General features: G+C 39.8%; 1 protein-coding gene across 1 annotated transcript in view; it reads left to right on the forward strand.

Moving 5' to 3' along the window:
- Positions 1-19281, forward strand: part of emilin1b (elastin microfibril interfacer 1b) — a 37308-nt gene that overhangs the window by 10351 nt on the left and 7676 nt on the right. The window contains exon 2 of the mRNA XM_081347518.1: positions 11550-11672. Within this exon, the coding sequence (XP_081203644.1) occupies positions 11550-11672 (123 nt within the window). The remainder of the gene's footprint in view (positions 1-11549; positions 11673-19281) is intronic.

The raw sequence follows: 19281 nt of genomic DNA on the forward strand, positions 1-19281 counted from the left end.
TACAGGACAGTATATTTAAATCTTATCTTAAGACAGATTTTATTGAATTTACTTTATTATTCTGATGTACCTACACTATCATTCACATGTTTGGTGTCAGTAAGACTCTTTTTTAAAAGAAATGAATACTTTTATTCAGCATGTACATTAAAAGTTATAGCAAAGACATTTATAATGTTACAAAATATTTATATTTCAAATAAAAGCTATCATTTTTAACTTTTAATTTGTAATTCGTCAAATCCTGAAAAATATGTATTACAGATTCCACAAAAATATTAATCAACACAACTGTTTTTAACATTAATAATAATAATACAGTGCTATGCATAAGTTTAGACACCCATGCTAAAGTTGACTAAAAAGAGGAATAAAAAAAATCATCTTTTGGAAACTGAACTTTATGCCTTAATTTAAAAAATGAGGAAAAATCCAACCTTTAAAGACACCAATTTTCTTTGTGAATGAATAATGTATCGTAAATAAATAAATGTTCTTCCTTAAAATACAGGGTGCATAAGTTTGGACACCCCTATGTTAAATTCCCATAGAGCCAGGCAGATTTTTATTTTTAAAGGCCAGTTACTTCATGGATCCAGGATACTATGCATCCTGATAAAGTTCCCTTGGCCTTTGGAATTAAAATAGCCCCACATCATCACATAGCCTTCACCATACCTAGAGATTGGCATGGAGTACTTTCCATAAGATCATCTCTCAATGCAAATCAAACCAGCTATTAGGCTAACTGAAATAAAACCATGCCAGTCTCTAGGTATGGTGAAGGCTATGTGATGATGTGGGGCTATTTTAATTCCAAAGGCCAAGGGAACTTTATCAGGATGCATAGTATCCTGGATCCATGAAGTAACTGGCCTTTAAAAATAAAAATCTGCCTGCCTCTATGGGAATTTAACATAGGGGTGTCCAAACTTATGCACCCTGTATTTTAAGGAAGAACATTTATTTATTTACGATACATTATTCATTCACAAAGAAAATTGGTGTCCTTAAAGGTTGGATTTTTCCTCATTTTTTAAATTAAGGCATTAAGTTCAATTCCCAAAAGATGATTTTTTATTCCTCTTTTTAGTCAACTTTAGCAGGGGTGTCTAAACTTATGCATAGCACTGTAAATGTTTCTTGAGCAGCAAATCAACATATTAGAATGATTTCTGTAGGATCATGTGACACTGAAGACTGGAGTAATGATGCTTGAAATTCAGCTTTACATGAATGGAATAAATTACATTTATAATATATATCAAAATAGAAAACTTATTTTAAATTGTAATAATATTTTAAAATATTACTGTTTTTACTGTATTTTTTATTAAGTAAATGCAGCCTTGGCAAGCACAAGATAATTCTTTTAAAAACAGTAAAAAATGTATAAAAAAAAGAACATTAATGTTTATACGTATAGTCTGATTTTATGCTCTATGTGTGTATATACTGTATAAACTTCCAAGAAAATATAGGATCATTTTTAGTTTTTAATGTTGCATAAGCGTAGTGTTAGCTAACAGAGGGGTTGGTTTGTGTTCAGGCAGCAGTCTAATCTTAAATTGCTGTGTTGGAAAGAACTGCTTCACCGTTTGCAAAAACAGCCATAATGAGGCCTGTTTCCACATGATACAGCATGATTGCATTTTGGTGATGTTTGTAAACGGCGGTGGAAACCATTGGCAACAACCGCATGGTGCCAATTCATGCTATGCCTAACAATATCAGTATTGTGCCTGTGGGTCAATCTTGATATTGTATCTCTGTATCAGTGTTTTCGTGTGGACACAGTTGGGGTGGAACTGGGAGTGGACACGCGTTTCAGCCCGGTGCCCTCTCGGACAGTCAGACGAGCATGTGTCCCCTCCTAGGGAGAGACAAATAAGCAAGGCTGTAAAAACAGGCAGACCATGCAGCCACAGCTGCTCTGACCACTTCCTGTTGCAAAGGTCAAAGGTCACGGTGTGCGGTGCACTGCCCTGGCTGCACGCAGGGTCGCTCGGAGGGGAAGATGTGTGGGTAGAGACAGAAAAGAAGGAAGAACTGAAGAAAAGCAAAGCGCATGATGATTGAGCCTTTGTGTGAAGCGCTGGAGCACAGGAAGTGGAAATGGTCAGGCTATTAAGTGAAACAAGAGGGAGTTTTATGTCATTGTGTTTTTTTATGGAGTTCAATTTCAAAAGAATTCCTTCGCTGAGAAACGTATTTTCCCGCTTACACATACACTGTCTCTTTCTTTATTTTTGTAACTTGACAGTGTGTTTCATTATGCATTCGATCTCAAGTATGCAGAGGCACGATACTGATGGATGTGCAGTTGCATTGCATAATCTCAAAAACCGCAATTATCATTTCTTAAAGGCGTAGTTCACCCACAGATTAAAATTCTGTAATCATTTACTCGCCCTCATCTTAACTCGTATCTATGGTTCCAAAAAGGACAAAAATAAAACACTAAAAGTAGTTGGTCACACTTTAGTTTAGGGTCCCATTCTCACTCTTAACTAACTATTAACTACGACCTTCACCTCAGTAAACTAATTACTGCTTATTAATAGTTAGTAAAGTAGTTGTTAAGTTTAGGTATTGAGTAGAATCAGGGATATAGAATATGGTCATGCAGAATAAGGCATTAATATGTGCTTTATAAGTACTAATAAACAGCCAATATCCTAGTTATATGCATGCTAATAAGCAACTAGCTAATAGTGAGAATTTGACCCTAAACGAAAGTGTTACCAAGTAGTTTATATGTCTTGTGTGCTATTACAGTATACGTCCTCTGAAGTCATATCATAGCTTTGTGTGAAAAACAGATGGAAATTTAAGTTGTTTTTTACTGAAACTCTTTGAATCTGCTTTTTATTATGAATAAAGACACAAATGATTTCAGAGCTACAGCAGAAGGGAAGGACCTGTGGCGATATTTTTGCAAAATGACATTGCCTATTGCACGTTTCGCGACACTTTCAAAGTGAAATGTGCAGTGAGTGGCGCTAAAAGCATGTTCAGTTTTATCCAAAACACAATAATCTGGCAATGTTTTATTATGATGGTTGTCGTACGTATCGCGGAAGCTCCGGAATGAAATGTCCGATGAGTGTCGCTAAAAGATTAATGCTAACGCGAGCTGATTATGAGATGCAAATGTAAAAATGTATTAGTAAAATGTATTACAAACCATGCACTACTATGGTAAAAGTGCTTAAGGTCATAGCATAGTATTGTGCATGGAACCTCATGAAAATAAATCTTTATTATTCAGTAATCTGTCAGCGTAATCATAATTTGTGTGAAAGGAATAAAAGTTGTTGGTGTTTTACTACCACTAGAATTCATTTCAGCTATAAACTGCAGTGAAATGGATGTAAAGGTTTTTGGAGTTTTGGAAAAATGTTTTTCCAATGAGCCTATGTTGGAAAAACTGTTTCTGTGAGGTCTTGAGGTCTGATCTTCACACAAAGCTAGCATGCAGCATAAGAAGACATGAAGTATTGCACATAAGCCGTAAGGACTTAAGGGGCCCTATCTTGCACCCAGCGCAATTGACTTTGTACACCGACGCATGTATCATTCCTATTTTGCACCCGCGCAAAGCGCACTTTTCCCTCCACAGAAGCACGTCGCTAAACTAGGGAATGAACTTGCGCTCATTGGGCGGTTCAGCGCAAAAAAGGAGGCGTGTTCCGGCGCAAACGTTCCTTCATGCTATTTTGCAGGTTTAGAAAACAATTGCGCCACTAACCAGGAAAAAATTGTTTAAAGTCAGTGGCGCGTTGCGCATGTTATTCATATGCTATTTTAAGGACGCATGCTTGGCCATAATCAATGTAGCGTGTGCACAATGCGGATACACTTTGATTCTCTCATCTACACAGAAGCAGCAGTTTTCATTTTTGCAAATCATACATTATTACGATAGATAGATAGATAGATAGATAGTTAGATAGATAGATAGATAGATAGATAGATAGATAGATAGATAGATAGATAGATAGATAGATAGATAGATAGATAGATAGATAGATAGATAGATAGATAGATAGATAGACAATTTATTATAAAAGCATACATCTAGCTTACACATTTACCCAAATGATCATACGCCTTTTTAACCGAAGTTAATTTGGGTGTGTTTCTCCATCCCCAACGTCCCTGACGAGAGCGTTGCTCTCCTTGGCTGTGAACCGCTCCTGGCGCGCGCCTGGCAAATCCGCCGCTACAATAGCAATCCGCTTTAGAACAAGCGCGCCTGCTCTTAAAGGGAATGTGAGATGACGCTCTGATTGGTTTATTTCACGTTACGCCCAAACCACACCTATGAATAATGAAGCTACTTCAGACCAACCCATTTTAGATTTGCGCCGGGCGCAAGAGTCATTTATCCGCCGGTATAATAGCAACAGCGCCAAGACCCGCCCACAAAGTTACTTGCGCTTTGCGCTTTGACACTTGCGTTTCAGATCCTTAAAATAGGGCCCTCTGTGTTTTTATGGTGTTTTTTCTTTTTTGGAGCTTAACATGAATGCTCACTAAACTCTTCTTGTATTAAAAAGAGCTATGTAGATATTCTCCAGCCTTTTCCCCCTTGTGTTTTCCTCAGAAGAGAAATCATGCAAGTTCGGCAAGACATGAGAGTGAGTAAATGATTGGGTAAACTACTTCTTTAAAATTGGAGTCTCATGTAAAGACTGTTTCTAGAGGCCATTGTTGTTGTTGTCCTTGGGATTTTTCCATGAAGCCAAAAGGTGGTTTGGTGGACAGACTCCAAGCATGTGAGGACAATCAGAAGCTGAACTTTGCGTAATGTCCATCTCACACACCATGGGAATAAGAACCATCCAGCCTCTGTTAGTAGCCTAGCCTCTACACGTGTTAATCATTGTCGTTTTGCTCTGTGACTCTGTGTAAACATATCAGTATCAATCAGTAGCCCGGGTGGGAGAGGAGGCCTCATGGTTTCTAAATGGGTGGGGGACATCGTCTTGGCTCTAGATCCAGGATTACAGTTCATATAAGAACCGTTAAGACCCTGAATTGAGGAATATCTGAGGTGACATGAGTATATAAAACTTTCCGTGAAACAAGCCAAAACTGAAGGTGTTCATATAGGGCAGCACTCAAAGAGAGTTTGGAAAGTTATTGCATACTTGTATACACTACCGTTCAAAAGTTTGGTGTCAGTAAGATATATATATTTCACAAGGATGTGTTGAATTGATCAAAAGTGATGGTAAAGATAAAGGTTAATGTTACAAAAGATTTCTATTTCAAATAAATGCTGTTCTTTTGAACTTTCTATTCATTAAAGAATCATCAAACTCATTCAGCCGCACAACTGTTTTCAACATTGATAATAAGAAATGTTTCTTGAGCAACAAATCAACATATTAGAATGATTTTTGTGAGCATAAGATGCTTCTTTCAAAAACATAAATTAAACATCTTACAGACCCCAAACTTTTGAACGATAATGTTATCATTTAGCTTTGCCACAGGCATAAAGTGTCAGTTTAACTGATTGCATACTATGATTTATGAATAAACTTTAGTAACAAAGACATGAACGAGATATCCATCAGTGTACATAATGCAAGATCCCTTCATGGTTTTGGAACAGTTAAATACATTTGAAATGGCTTAAATGAGTTTCTTCCTGGTTAAATTGCTCCCTAGGTAACAGACAATTTCTGCAGTCCATTCTGCTCCATTGTTATAGGTTTGTTGGAGACGGTCCAGAAAGTGATATCATAGGATTCTGGAGCCTGTTTCACACATGTATATTCATGTACTAATTTATTTAAAACACATTAATCAACACATAGATGCTATAGGCCATAGTTAAATGTGCCAAATGTGCAGTTGGACAAATTGATATGTCCATATTGTGAATCCCTTGGGAGGTTCATCAATTGAAAGAGTAAGAAGGCGAATGAATGTTCCTCCGAAACGCTACATTCATCTGACGTAATTTATATCCTGGGAGAAGCAATTACGGCCTTTATTGAGGGAAGGATCGGAGAGGAATTTTTTCAGCAGTGATGAGAAACAAAGAGAAGACTGTATTTTTATGCCAGATACCCTACATGGATTATGTCACTTTTATGACAGATAATTAATGGTGTGTGAGTGTGAAATAATAGTGTGTGTGTGTCAGAGGGACAGGGACAGAAACAGAGAGGTAGTAAGATCCAAATGCCATTTATACAATGTTGAAGGGCTCTGCAAGAAGAAAATAAGTTTTTATGTTTACTTTTAAGCATTTGGCAGAGACAAAGTGACTTAAATTTGATCTGTTCCTGTATACCCTGGGAATCTAACCCATGACCTTGGCATTGCTAGCGCCATTCTCTGCTGTTTGAGCTACAGGAATGCTCACTAACAGCGTTACAGAAAAGTGTGGGATTACAGGTTATCTGGTCACTTTAAAACTGCAGTCCGTAATTTTTGGCGCTCTAGCGGTTAATAAACAGAACTGCATGCTTCTTGCGGAAGAACATTGTAGCCGGAGCTAGTAATGATCGTAGTGATTCGGGATAAGACAAAAACACAGTTTGGAAAATGGATTCATGATGTATTCGCTTATTATATACCCCAACCAGTTCAGTGGAAATCCCACCCTGCAGTAGCTTGGCAACTCACCATAGACACGCCTCAATCCGAGGGGCGGGATAAACGGCTGTCTTTCAAATTCCCTCTGCACGCAATAGGACAGCACTTCAACCAACCAGAGCGTTTTCCCAACAGCGGAGCTTACGTTAGTTGATAGATTCAACTTTTGCCATTTCTGGCCGGCAAAACTACGAACACATCTTCCTTTTTTAAGAATGACTTTAGTGCCGTTCTTTGCTCTTTCCTCAAAGAAAAACCTAACTCCAAGTCCTCCAGAGTCGTGGCCAAAGCCGGTTCGAAAGACTGTTCGCCAGCAGCAGCCGCCATTCTTTGTTTTCAAGCAGCAGGGAACCGTTGCAACTCTGTCGTCATTATGTTAAGCCCGCCCCGCCTACTCTATACGCGACGTGATTGGCCTGTCCCAATTTAGGTTTTTGCAGCTCGAAAGTCAACGGAGAGTTGCTAGACTACCCTGGCTGCAAAATAAATTTAGCTGCTGCTAGGGTGCGTCTAGATTTCTAGGCTAGCCCTGCAGCCGATTCTAAAGATTTCATTGATCATGTCAATCACTGTACTGATTGCCAAACACTGATCCCTAAACCTACCCGTCACTGTAACCTTAACCAATGAAATTAGACCTTACGTGGTCCTTATTTTTAATGCTTTTTAGGGAAACATCACACAGAGAGACAGTGACCAATTTGAATTAGCCTAAACAAAACAATCAATGCTAACTTTGCTTTCCTTCAATATGGAAGTAAAATAATGTCAAATGTTTTTGAAATAAAAAAGCCTGTTGAATTGCACTACTTGAAAAAAAGAGGCATTGCATTAACCATGCTTGCATTTTAATGCATTGTATTTTTAGGGCTTGCATTTTTATGGGCTGAAATTCAACATGGTTGAATATTTAAGCTGTGAATATTTCAATTAAATACATTTCAAACACATTTTCATTACTAAAAAAATTCAATAATCCATATTCACCTTTCATATTTCACTTCCAAAATATTCAAACTGTTTAAAAATACAACCTATAATATTCAACAGGCAATTTTCGGTCCATTTTATTTCCCTTTGCAAATTCGCTTCCACAAATTCAGTGGTTCAAATTCGACAGTAAATTCAACATTGACATCCAGGAACTGCAGGAAAAGCAGTAGATTGCCGAGCATACTCTCCATCTGCTGTTAGTCAACCTCACCAGCAGGAGGTGCAAAAGCGCGTGTTGTTGACGAAGACCAGCAACAGTTAGAGCAAGCCATTCATTCATAAAACTCAAGATAGAACTTAATAAATATTCAACCATGTTGAATTTCAGCCCATAAAAATGCAAGCCCTAAAAATACAATGCATTAAAATGCAAGCATGGTTAATGCAATGCCTCTTTTTTTCAAGTAGTGCAATTCAACAGGCTTTTTTATTTCAAAAACATTTGACATTATTTTACTTCCATATTCAATGTGCAACAATGTTTGTCCATTATTCAGCTTTATCTTCTTCAAGATTTCTTCACAGTCTTAAATTTCACTTTTTAGTCTTTCACTGTGCTGCAATGCGCTTTTCGATCCAAGTAGGTGACATAGTATCAGGATAACATTTTTACTCTGAAATGTGCTTCTGTTTAAGCTATTTCATTTATTTTGTTAGTTTTAAAGCCATGACGTTTCTACATGAGTACATTTTTAATTTACTCTTACTACACCCATTCATTTCAGTCACTTGTGACTGCAAAGTCATTTATCTTTAGAAAACAGAAATGATGTAATGGAAAAATATGAAAACATCCTCATGACGGGGATTAATATCAATTTTGTATATTGGAATAAGTTCTCAGTGGTTCAAAGGGAGGCTACACACACTACCAAATGAACTATTTCGTCCGCTTTTCTTGTCTTCTCTCATATTTTCCATTCTTTTTGGAGCTGAAACATGTTGAGAGTCTCTGTAAAGTCATGAGCTGCATGAGTGTTTGATGAAAGCGAGCCTGAAATGAAAATTCTGCATGACAAATCTGCTAAGAATGTGGATCATTCACGGCTGGCCGTAGCAGCCTGGAAATACTGTGGTCGGGTTAACTCCAATCAACAGTTGAAAAACAAATACTGGTGGGCTGAAGCAGCATGACAACTTTGCAAAATCTTTAAACCTAGAAAAGCTCCTCCCATAACCAGCAAGCATTACATGTGATATTATTATATTGAGTAATGGATTGCCCACCGCTTAACACCATAAATTACATATGGGTCACGGAAATCAAAACCTTGTCGTGTTACGATAAGGATGGAAGAAGATTTTTTTGGGGAAAAAGATATTAGCAATAATTGTGATATAAAAGACAATGAGAAATCTGTTGTTTGGCTGGGACATATTAAAGGGAACTTTCCCTTTAAGAAAAAGCCAATCGTTTTTAGGATTAGCTACTTACTTATTTGCAGATCCTATTAGGGGAGGAGCTTTCTTACTGTAGAGGACATTTGATTGGACAAAAATCTGTGTAGTTCAACATGAGTCATGAATATTTATGATCTGTTTTCCTTGTGTATATCTATTAAAAGTTAGTGTGTCAATGTTTAGGAGCACACTAGCATACATAGATGACCTCAAAGGCACAAAACTATTATTTTATTCTTTGAAACATTGTTCTGATTTGTACTTGTTGGTCAAAACATTGCATTTTCTCTTGTAATTCATTCTAAACATCCTTTCATTTAGCCAGTACAGATTATATTGTGATGTCATTACTCTGATCTAGCACCATCTGTGTTTAAAATTGAAGGCCAAAACATGAAATTGTGCTGGCAATATGTGCGAGTGTCTCGAGCAGCTGTGGAGGCAGGAAATCCACCATAGGTCATTGATGAGCCATGCGCAATCAAAGCAGGAGTCAGGTGGTAATGGTCAAATGTCTTGGGAAAATTAAGTGCTTTTTCCATGACAAGCCATTTATTGGGTAACTTCCTTTTATTACATTATGCGTTTGCAAACAGAATGTGGTCATGTGTTAAATACTGCTTTGCAATGACCTGTTAGGTTCAACTGTCAAACAGCTAAAGAGTAGGATTGATTTTATATAAATGCAGCGTCCTCACCAGACATATTTGTTTGCGACAAATCACGCCAAATTTATTTGATGTATATATTTATTTGATGATATATGATATTTTTGATGTTGAAGATATTTAAAGGATAACTGTCGCCAAAATGCAACCTAGGGTCTTGCAGATCGACTATTTTTGACTGTCAAAATGCCGGCCGACACAGCTACAGTGAGTTGTTCAAAATCTTTATTTTTAGTAAACTCTATGTACACAAACAATGTTCTCAATGCTCGAGTTCATGTGTAGAGCCCCAGGTGATACTTCGAGCAAAGTTTCATGTTGTGTCGAGCCTTCTTCGTGTTTTAAAAATAGCGATTTTTGATGCTATCATAGTAGTGCCCCAAGCACTCCCATTCAAAAGGCAATTTGACCGAAAACGAAAATACGGTCAAACTTAAAAGTGGCGTTTCCATTCTAATTATGCTTTTAAACAAAAGTTTGCCTCAGGTAAATTAGCAAAAAGACCCTAGGTTGCATTTTGGCGACAGTTATACTTTAATGCATTATATATATTTTTTCCCTTGTAGAGAGAGACACCAAAACATTTGCATGTGGCCACATTTGGTGGAATCCATACTGAGTTTAATCCTAATGAGAAGCAATGGTATTCATTGCAGCTGCACTCATGGTTGTCTGGTTTAACATGATTCAGATGCATTGTAAATCACATGTTTAGGTGGCCTCTGAGAAGATATTTTTGTTTAGTTTTTTCTTTAGAGACACAACACGAGTCCAATCTTTATTGCAACGGTCTGAGGTGTAACTTAAACTTAATTCATGAGGGCTTAGCGAATAACCACAGAGGACAAACTGCTTCTGCATTACACACAGCAGACCATCACGTAGTTTGTTGCCCTTACTAGTAGACTAAAACAAAACAGGAGTGAAACCAAAGATGAGATAAGTGATGCAACCTGCTTTTACTGTAGTCAGCGTGAAGCTCAACAGATGTTTGAATTCCCATTGCATGCAGCAGAGAGATTGTAACAACTTGATTCCTGAGCTTATTGACATTGGTTTGAGGAACAGTGTCCACTAAGAGAAGCGAGAGGCTGTTTATTTGCAGATTTCTACTAATTTATGAGGCCAGAGGACATGAGGAACATTTAGACTGTGGGGAATCACTGTAAATCTAAAACAGGCACTATAGTTTGACCTCACATAAGGGGAGATGTGCTTTAAAATTGCTACTATCTTTGGAGACCTCCATTAGTTCATGTTTTTATTGGTGTGCTATGAGTCACAGTTGTGCCCTGGAAATCCAGAGTTCTCACGAGAGCACAAGTTGAATTTGAAATTCTCATTAAATATGCCCTTGTATACGAGCTGCACCAATCTGATCTAGGCGGGCCAGAGGCGAGCTAAACAGATGACGACAGCGATGTGACATCGAAGTCATTAGTAAACATTGCAAGATGGCTATGGATGAACACCAGTTGTTTGAAACGGCTTTGGCCACTACAATGAATGAGTTAGACTTTTTATCTAAAAGAGGAACAGAAGACGGCGCTCTAATCGTTCCTTTGCAAGAAGGATGTTTTTGCTGTTTTGACAACCGGATAAGGCAAGAGTCTAATCTACCAGTTAGCTCCGCTGGTAGCTAATCATATGGGGTTTGTTGTGATTGGTCGTAGTGTTATCCAATTGCGTGCAGTGAGATTTTCAAATGCATGCTTGGTGCCGCCCCTTCGAGCTGGCCTCGAGCATTAATCTTTCAGATTTAGGTCAAGATTTCCAGGCTATCACAGTTGTGGAATTATTCATATTTAATTTTTAAAGTTCCATTCCTACAATAAAATGCTAACTACATGTCTATTTTTTTTCTTACAGAAACTGGTGTGCGTATGTGGTGACCAAGACAGTGAGCTGTGTGGTGGAAGATGGAGTGGAGACTTACGTGAAGCCTGATTATCAGCCATGTTCATGGGGCATTCAGTGTGCCCGTGTTGTAGTGTAAGTATTTCATTTTGTCACATATAGCTTGTTTTGGTTTAGTTTTTTTTGTGTTCTGTTCTCGTTTTGCTTGCCTTCTTAGGGGGTTAGTTTCTATGGTTCTTAAAGGTATAGTTCACCCAAAAATGAAAATTACTCCATGATTTACTCACCCTCAAGTCATCCTTGGTGTATGAGACATTCTTCTTTTAGACGAATACAATCGGAGTTATATTAAAAAATGTCCTGGCTCTTCCTGGCTTTATTCATCTGGCTTTATAATGGCTGTATATTTTTTGAAGTCTATCAAAGTGCATCCATCCATGATAAAAGTGCTCCACACGGCTCTAGGGGGTTAATAAAGTCCTTCTGAAGTGAAGCGATGAGTTTGTGTAAGAAAAATATCCATATTTAAAACTTTATCGACTAAAATAACTAGCTTCCGGCAGACGGCCTACAAAAGTCGACTTACGCCAAAAGAGTAACACTTGACGATGTATGACATAGGATGTAGGAGTAGCGTAAGCTTTGACACCTCTCGCGGTTCAATCAAACAGGTCTGGGCAACAAACTCAAGGTTCTCCGACATTTCTCTTTAAAAATTGTCGTTTTAGACTTCTAATTCATGACTGGTTTTGTTTTACTCTATCGTCTGTGCTTCCGCGTTTGTCATTACTTTGTGCGACAAGTTCAAGGGTCACTCTTTCGCCGTAAATCCATGCATACGGCCATCTGCCGGAAGCTAGTTATTTTAGTCAATATTGTTTTAAATATGGATATTTTTCTTACATGAATGCATCTCTTCACTTCAGAAGGACTTTATTAACCCCCTAGAGCCGTGTGGAGCACTTTTATCATGGATGGATGCACTTTGATGGACTTCAAAACTTAAACGGCCATTCACTGCCATTATAAAGCTTGGAAGAGCCAGGACATTTTTTAACATACTGTAACTCCAATTGTATTCATCTGAAAGAAGAATGTCCTATACACCTAGGATGACTTGAGGGTGAGTAAATCATGGGCTAATTTACATTTTTGGGTGAACTATCCCTTTAATTAGTAAACACCTGTTCTGTTTCAGTTAATCATCCCCAGTGTATTTAAGCCCTCTTTTCCCTCTTTTCCATTGTCCGGTCTCATCTCATAGATGGTCCAAAATGATAATTTTCATTTAAAAAGTTAGTCAATAAAAAAAAAGTTAGTCAAGCTGGTACACCATGTGAAACTGCTGTCTCTATATGCTTCTGCTATTCACCTCTGGCTGGTTGCACCATCAGCTGTGAGTAACTCTAAGTATAAACTAAATATTTACAAAAGCCTTCGACCTGGACTAACAGATGAAATTAAACAGAAGATTGATTTAATTGCATCAATAAACTATGTTTTACCTGACAAACTTAAATTCTTTAGACATACTGTATATGATGATGTTCACATTTACATTTAATGAATATTATGTGAATTAATGACTTGTTAGTGGCTCTTCAACATAAACCTGATCTTAGCAGTGCACCTCCATGTGCATGTAATAAATAAAATCAATCGTAATAAATAATAAATAAATGTAATTTCTTATGTTTTTGTATCAGTATTGATCTATTCTTCTTATTAACTTCAAATACAGTTTCAGAATGTTTTTATCTATGAAAAAATACTTGTGTTATTTTATGATTAAGTATCGTATTTCAGTGGAAACTTAGCCAATTTATTTGTTACATGAGGCAAAATAAGTTACAATCAACCTTAACAGAATAAATGGAAATTTACGTTTCAATACAACTTTTTCTCACAAAATTGAAGGCTGCTATTGGATCATTACAGGTAAACGTCATTTTACGCAACTATGCATTAGTTTACGAAGAGCTTATGACCTACTGGCTTTGTTCTGCCTTAAGAACAAATGGTGCAATCAAATTAAGTTTAAATTAAAACACCGCTCTTCTGTTCCGATTAGAACATGACGCACCCACTGAGAATTCTGTTGAAAGAGCCCTATAGAGATTGCCGATTCTATTACATGGAACATAGAAGAAATAGAAAATAGAGACACCAGCCACCAGTCACACATTTGCCGGGAGCCAGAGCACCTGACATCAAAGCAAATTTAAAAGTGCTGGCTAATGTTAATCGTAAATTCTCTAAGATTATTATTTGCGTCGGCACTAATGATGTTCGACTTCGTCAGTCCTAGATCACTAAAATTAATGTCAAAGAGGTGTGTGAACTTGCAATTACGCTGTCAGCACAGTAATATACTCTGGCCCCCTTCCTGATCACCAGAGTGTTGAGATACTAAGAAGACTATCCTCACTCAATGGCTGGCTGTCTAAGTGGTGTCAGCAGAATAATTGGAAAAAAACGTGGGGCAGACCTGACCAGTTGAAAAAAGATGGTATTCATCCTTGTATATATATATATATACACACACACTATTTTCTTCTAGATCTGCTGTACAGCCAAAACAAACTTTGCTGCATTATTTTCCTGTTATCACTGTAAAGCTGCTTTGAAACAATCTGTATTGTAAAAAGCGCCATATAAATAAAGGTGACTTGACTTGACTTGTCATGCACCTATCGGACTTCAAATCAGTCAGAAGATTTAAAGTAAAAGCAAGTCTGTTTTTCTGGCCTTTATTTAGTGCACTTTAAATAAGTGGAACCATTATGTACTACATCAGCTAACTTTAGACAGGAAACAGATGTTGAAAGCTATCACATCATCATAACATTCATAGACACTAGGATACAGTATATAACACACCACATTTTACTGGAAATCTGAGTCATTAAAACATAAGAAATACTAAAAACATTGTGTTTACATTGTAAACCTAATGTCAACAAATGGAGAGATAAACAGAATGTGGTTTGAGGACACCAGGATTAGAAAGTTTGTGCAGTTGCGAGGTGGTTTCCAGTTGTTGGCAACGTACTGAACTCCAGCTGGAAAAGCTTAATCCAACTCCTTTAGATTCAACACACACACACACACACACACACACACACACACACACACACACACACACACACACACACACACACACACACACACACACACACACACACACACACACACACACACACACACACACACACACACACACTAATATGTATGGAATGAGGTGGCATGTCATTCCAAACTCTACAACCAGTGCACCACAGGAATTAGGCTTAAAACCTACTAAAATACCACCACTTATTTTTGCACTCACTCTGTAGAGTAGGGTGACCCCTTTTTCTCCTCTTTTTCTTCTCATGGGGGTCATGGAACAAACAGAGCGTGGAGACAAGAATCCAGTGGCTTAAGAACTATAACCAAAAGTCCTGGGAAAAAAAGAAATGCTGAAATTGTTTCCTATTCCACCTTTTTATGGTGCTGATATTCGGGTTCAAGGCTAACTGTAATGTTTTACTTGATATTTTAGTTTATTTGAATGACACTGTGAATTCAGACCCAGACAACTGGTCAGAATTACGACGTAAACAAAATGGCTCTGATGAGATGGTCTTATACCACAATTCTCTATTAGAAATGTTTCTAGCCATAATCATTACACTTCCACAAGTAGATTTATGGTTTCTGGATGATAAAACATACAAAAAGATCTCATAGCTTAAAGGAGTGGTCCATGCCATATATAAGGATACACACTGTTTCTACCATTGCTACCATTTCTACCCAGCCCTTCATTGAACAACAGATTATATAGCGTTTATACAGCTGGCCAGCATATGTCTGTGCAGCAACTAGCTGAAATCACATGAATGTGCAGAGACATAATTCTGAAACAGACATGGTATGTCTTCCTCCATTCTTAGGCCAAAAATTGAATTCAATCCAGGCTGTATTCTTCAAGTGTACCTCTGAATGTGTTGGCTTCGCTCTAACAGAAATGGGCAGAAACTAATTTGTTGAGTAGAGAGTCTCGCAACACAACATCCCAGTAGGGATCAGTTTGTTTAATGTGGAATGTATTAAACAATATACAGAATGGTGACTTGTAAGGTAATGTGTGTACTAGGCCTAGATAGTTTTTGTTGTTTTAGATTGTACTGATTGTATTCTTTCTTTGTGGTTCGTATTACAGTTTTTTTCGATTGCTAAACGACAGTGGGCACAACTGGAGTCACATGTGCAAAACTCTAACTACAGTCTGCACAGCAGCAGTTCATGTGGACCAAACTCTAGTTCGTTTTTCATTGCTTGAACACAGTTTTCAAAACTCTACACACTTATCCCATGACTTTAACCACAACACTGTGGATTTACAGCACTTTGTTCAAATGCTAACACACTGCTGTCAAAACTGTGAACCACACATTCAAAACAGAATAGATTTCAGCCTTGTGCCTTTCAAACACTGCTGATTGCAATCTCAGCTGAAAGGCTCCCATACACAAAAGAAATATATTTGAAATATATTTTTGGAATATATGCAAATATTCGAAATTGGCCCAATAAATATATTTTAGTTAAATATATGTAAATATATTTTACACTTACTGTAACATCATATATTTTTGTTATATTTCAGAATATATTTCAAAATGATAAATATAAGTGACCAACAATGCAAATATATTTCAATGTATTTGGAATATATGCCACATATATATATTTCAATAAATTGTTTCTGTATGGGTGGAGGTGGAAAGTGTTTGGTCACCACCCACATGACCAAAGGTCTCTTTTGGAAGCCATGCGTGCCAGATGTGAGGACACGACTGCCAGGGATGGATAAGGCACTCCAGAAGGTTCTTCCCCAGGTGCATGGCAAGAGAGAATATTAGTGTTATGATGAGGAAGGAGAACCCAGGCGCAGACAAAGTACACTAAACACGATTTATTATAGGCAAAAAGGGGAAAATAAAGCCCACAATGGGGTAAAACAAGACAAGACTGAGGATACTAACTAGACTATAAACTTGACAGAAGTCTAGACACTATCTAACAGCAAATACACAAACAGGATCTTCACAGGACTCGTAACGAAGACAGGATACTCACAGGAACTATTTTGCAATGACTCACATGAAATAATAGCACAGGCAAGATTCACAGAGTAACATCACAGCAGTATTCACAATGAACCGACACAGGACAGAAAACACAAGGGGATTAAATAGGGAGAAACTAATGAGGGAAACAGGTGACGGCAATGATACAATAATGATAACAAGATGAGATAACAAGGGGGCGGGGTTACATGACGAGACAACGCAAGCACACAGCCAAACAAATGGCCATGTGCTTACACACAAAACATGGGCCTGTCATGATCCTGCCTCAAGACCAGGGAAAATCAGAGACAAGGCAGAATCATGACAGAACCCCTCCCTTAAGGAGCGGCTTCCAGACGCTCCCTAAGGGAACACTAAACACGTGACATGACGGACTGAGACATGGACACAAACCAACAAAACATGACAAAAACCAACAACGGCAAACATGAATAAACAATAGCAGGGTTGGGGTGAAAAATCAAAAACAACAGACAAGGCAGAGGAGGTGGAGACAACACAGAGTTCATGGGGGAATGTCCAGGGTGGGTGGGTGGGACTGTGGTCTTGGGTGGACAGGACGATGGCTGAGGACGAGGGGTCCGGGCAGACTTGGATGGGGAAACACGAGGAACAGTCTTAGGGGAAACAGACCGGGGTGAAGTGGTGACAGGGGTGTCCGGGGAAACAAACAGAGGTCGGGTGACAGCTGGTACGGGGCTGGACACATTAGCTGGGACAGGGCTGGACACATTAGTTGGGAGAGGGCTGGACACAGACATCCTCCAGTCTGCTGGGACAGGGCTGGACACAGACATCCTCCAGTCTGTTGGGACAGGACTGGACACAGACATCCTCCTGTCAGCTGGGACAGGACTGGACACAGACATCCTCCTGTCAGCTGGGACAGGACTGGACACATTAGCAGGAACAGTGCAAGCGGTGGCTGACTTAGGAACAGCGCTCTGGGTGGCTGGCCTCAGATCAACACTGGCTGCAGCTGACTCAGGAACCGGATCTCTTGCAGCTGTGGATTCCGGACTAGAGGACTTGACAGGACAGACAGGGACATAAAGGATCTTGACAAGAGCGGTAAGATAGTCAGATACGGCTCGAGCAGCTAAGACGACAGGCATTGTCTTAGGGGTAGAAACAGCTTGAAGAATCTCTTTAGCTGCTAAGTCGGCCGCAACTCTCTCAGCAGATCCGGGAATAGCACCTGCAGCAGCGGGCTCCGGGACGGCGCCTGGGACAGCGCTTGCAGCAGTGGGCTCTGGGACGGCGCCTGGGACAGCGCTTGCAGCAGTGGGCTCTGGAACAGCGCTTGCAGCAGTGGGCTCTGGAACAGCGCTTGGGACAGCGCTTGCAGTAGCGGGCTCTGGAACAGCGCTTGCAGTAGCGGGCTTTGGAACAGCGCTTGGGACAGCGCTTGCAGTAGCGGGCTTTGGAACAGCGCTCGGGACAGCGCTTGCAGTAGCGGGCTTTGGAACAGCGCTCGGGACAGCGCTTGCAGTAGCGGGCTCTGGAACAGCGCTTGCAGTAGCGGGCTCTGGAACAGCGCTTGCAGTAGCGCTTGCAGTAGCGGGCTCTGGAACAGCGCTTGGGACAGCGCTTGCAGTAGCGGGCTCTGGAACAGCGCTTGGGACAGCGCTTGCAGTAGCGGGCTCTGGAACAGCGCTTGCAGTAGCGGGCTCTGGAACAGCGCTTGGGACAGCGCTTGCAGTAGCGGGCTCTGGAACAGCGCCTGGGACTGCGCTTGCAGTAGCGGGCTCTGGAACAGCGCCTGGGACTGCGCTTGCAGTAGCGGGCTCTGGAACAGCGCTTGCAGTAGCGGGCTCTGGAACAGCGCCTGGGACAGCTAGAGATGAAGAGCGAGAGGCTCCCTTTCTCCTCTTCTTTCTCTTTGAACGCGAAGCCGAATCTGTAGCTGGACTAACGACCAGTTGGAGATGTTCAGCTGGAACCGCAACAGGAGCAGGGATGGCGTTCTCGGGCAGCGCTGACTCGGTCGAGGAAGACTCAGACGGGGAATCCCAGGAAACTCGTCTCCCTCGTTTACCATGGAGGACAATGGGAGCAGAAGGGGCCTCAGGAGAGGTGGAACCAGCCGGATCACCAAGGGCAACAACACCCAGGACACGACCCTCTGGGATCACAGGTAGCGAGGCAGATGGTGGAGACCTCGAGGAAGAAACCTGCGGCTCCTCCCGGGAGAAACGATCCCAGAGTTGGGCATAATTCTTCAGGATCCACTCACCCTGGGACGAGAATGGGAGGTTGACCCTCTTTCTGTCGGTGGGAGCCAACAACCAGCATTGTTCACGGATCTCCATTTGTCGCTGGAGCTGGGAGGACATACTGTCTGCTGGGTTCTTCTTTGGTCGGTTCATTCTGTTATGATGATGAGGAAGGAGAACCCAGGCGCAGACAAAGTACACTAAACACGATTTATTATAGGCAAAAAGGGGAAAATAAAGCCCACAATGGGGTAAAACAAGACAAGACTGAGGATACTAACTAGACTATAAACTTGACAGAAGTCTAGACACTATCTAACAGCAAATACACAAACAGGATCTTCACAGGACTCGTAACGAAGACAGGATACTCACAGGAACTATTTT

Source organism: Scardinius erythrophthalmus (assembly GCF_964197995.2).
Source record: "Scardinius erythrophthalmus genome assembly, chromosome: 19".
NCBI lineage: Eukaryota > Metazoa > Chordata > Actinopteri > Cypriniformes > Leuciscidae > Scardinius > Scardinius erythrophthalmus.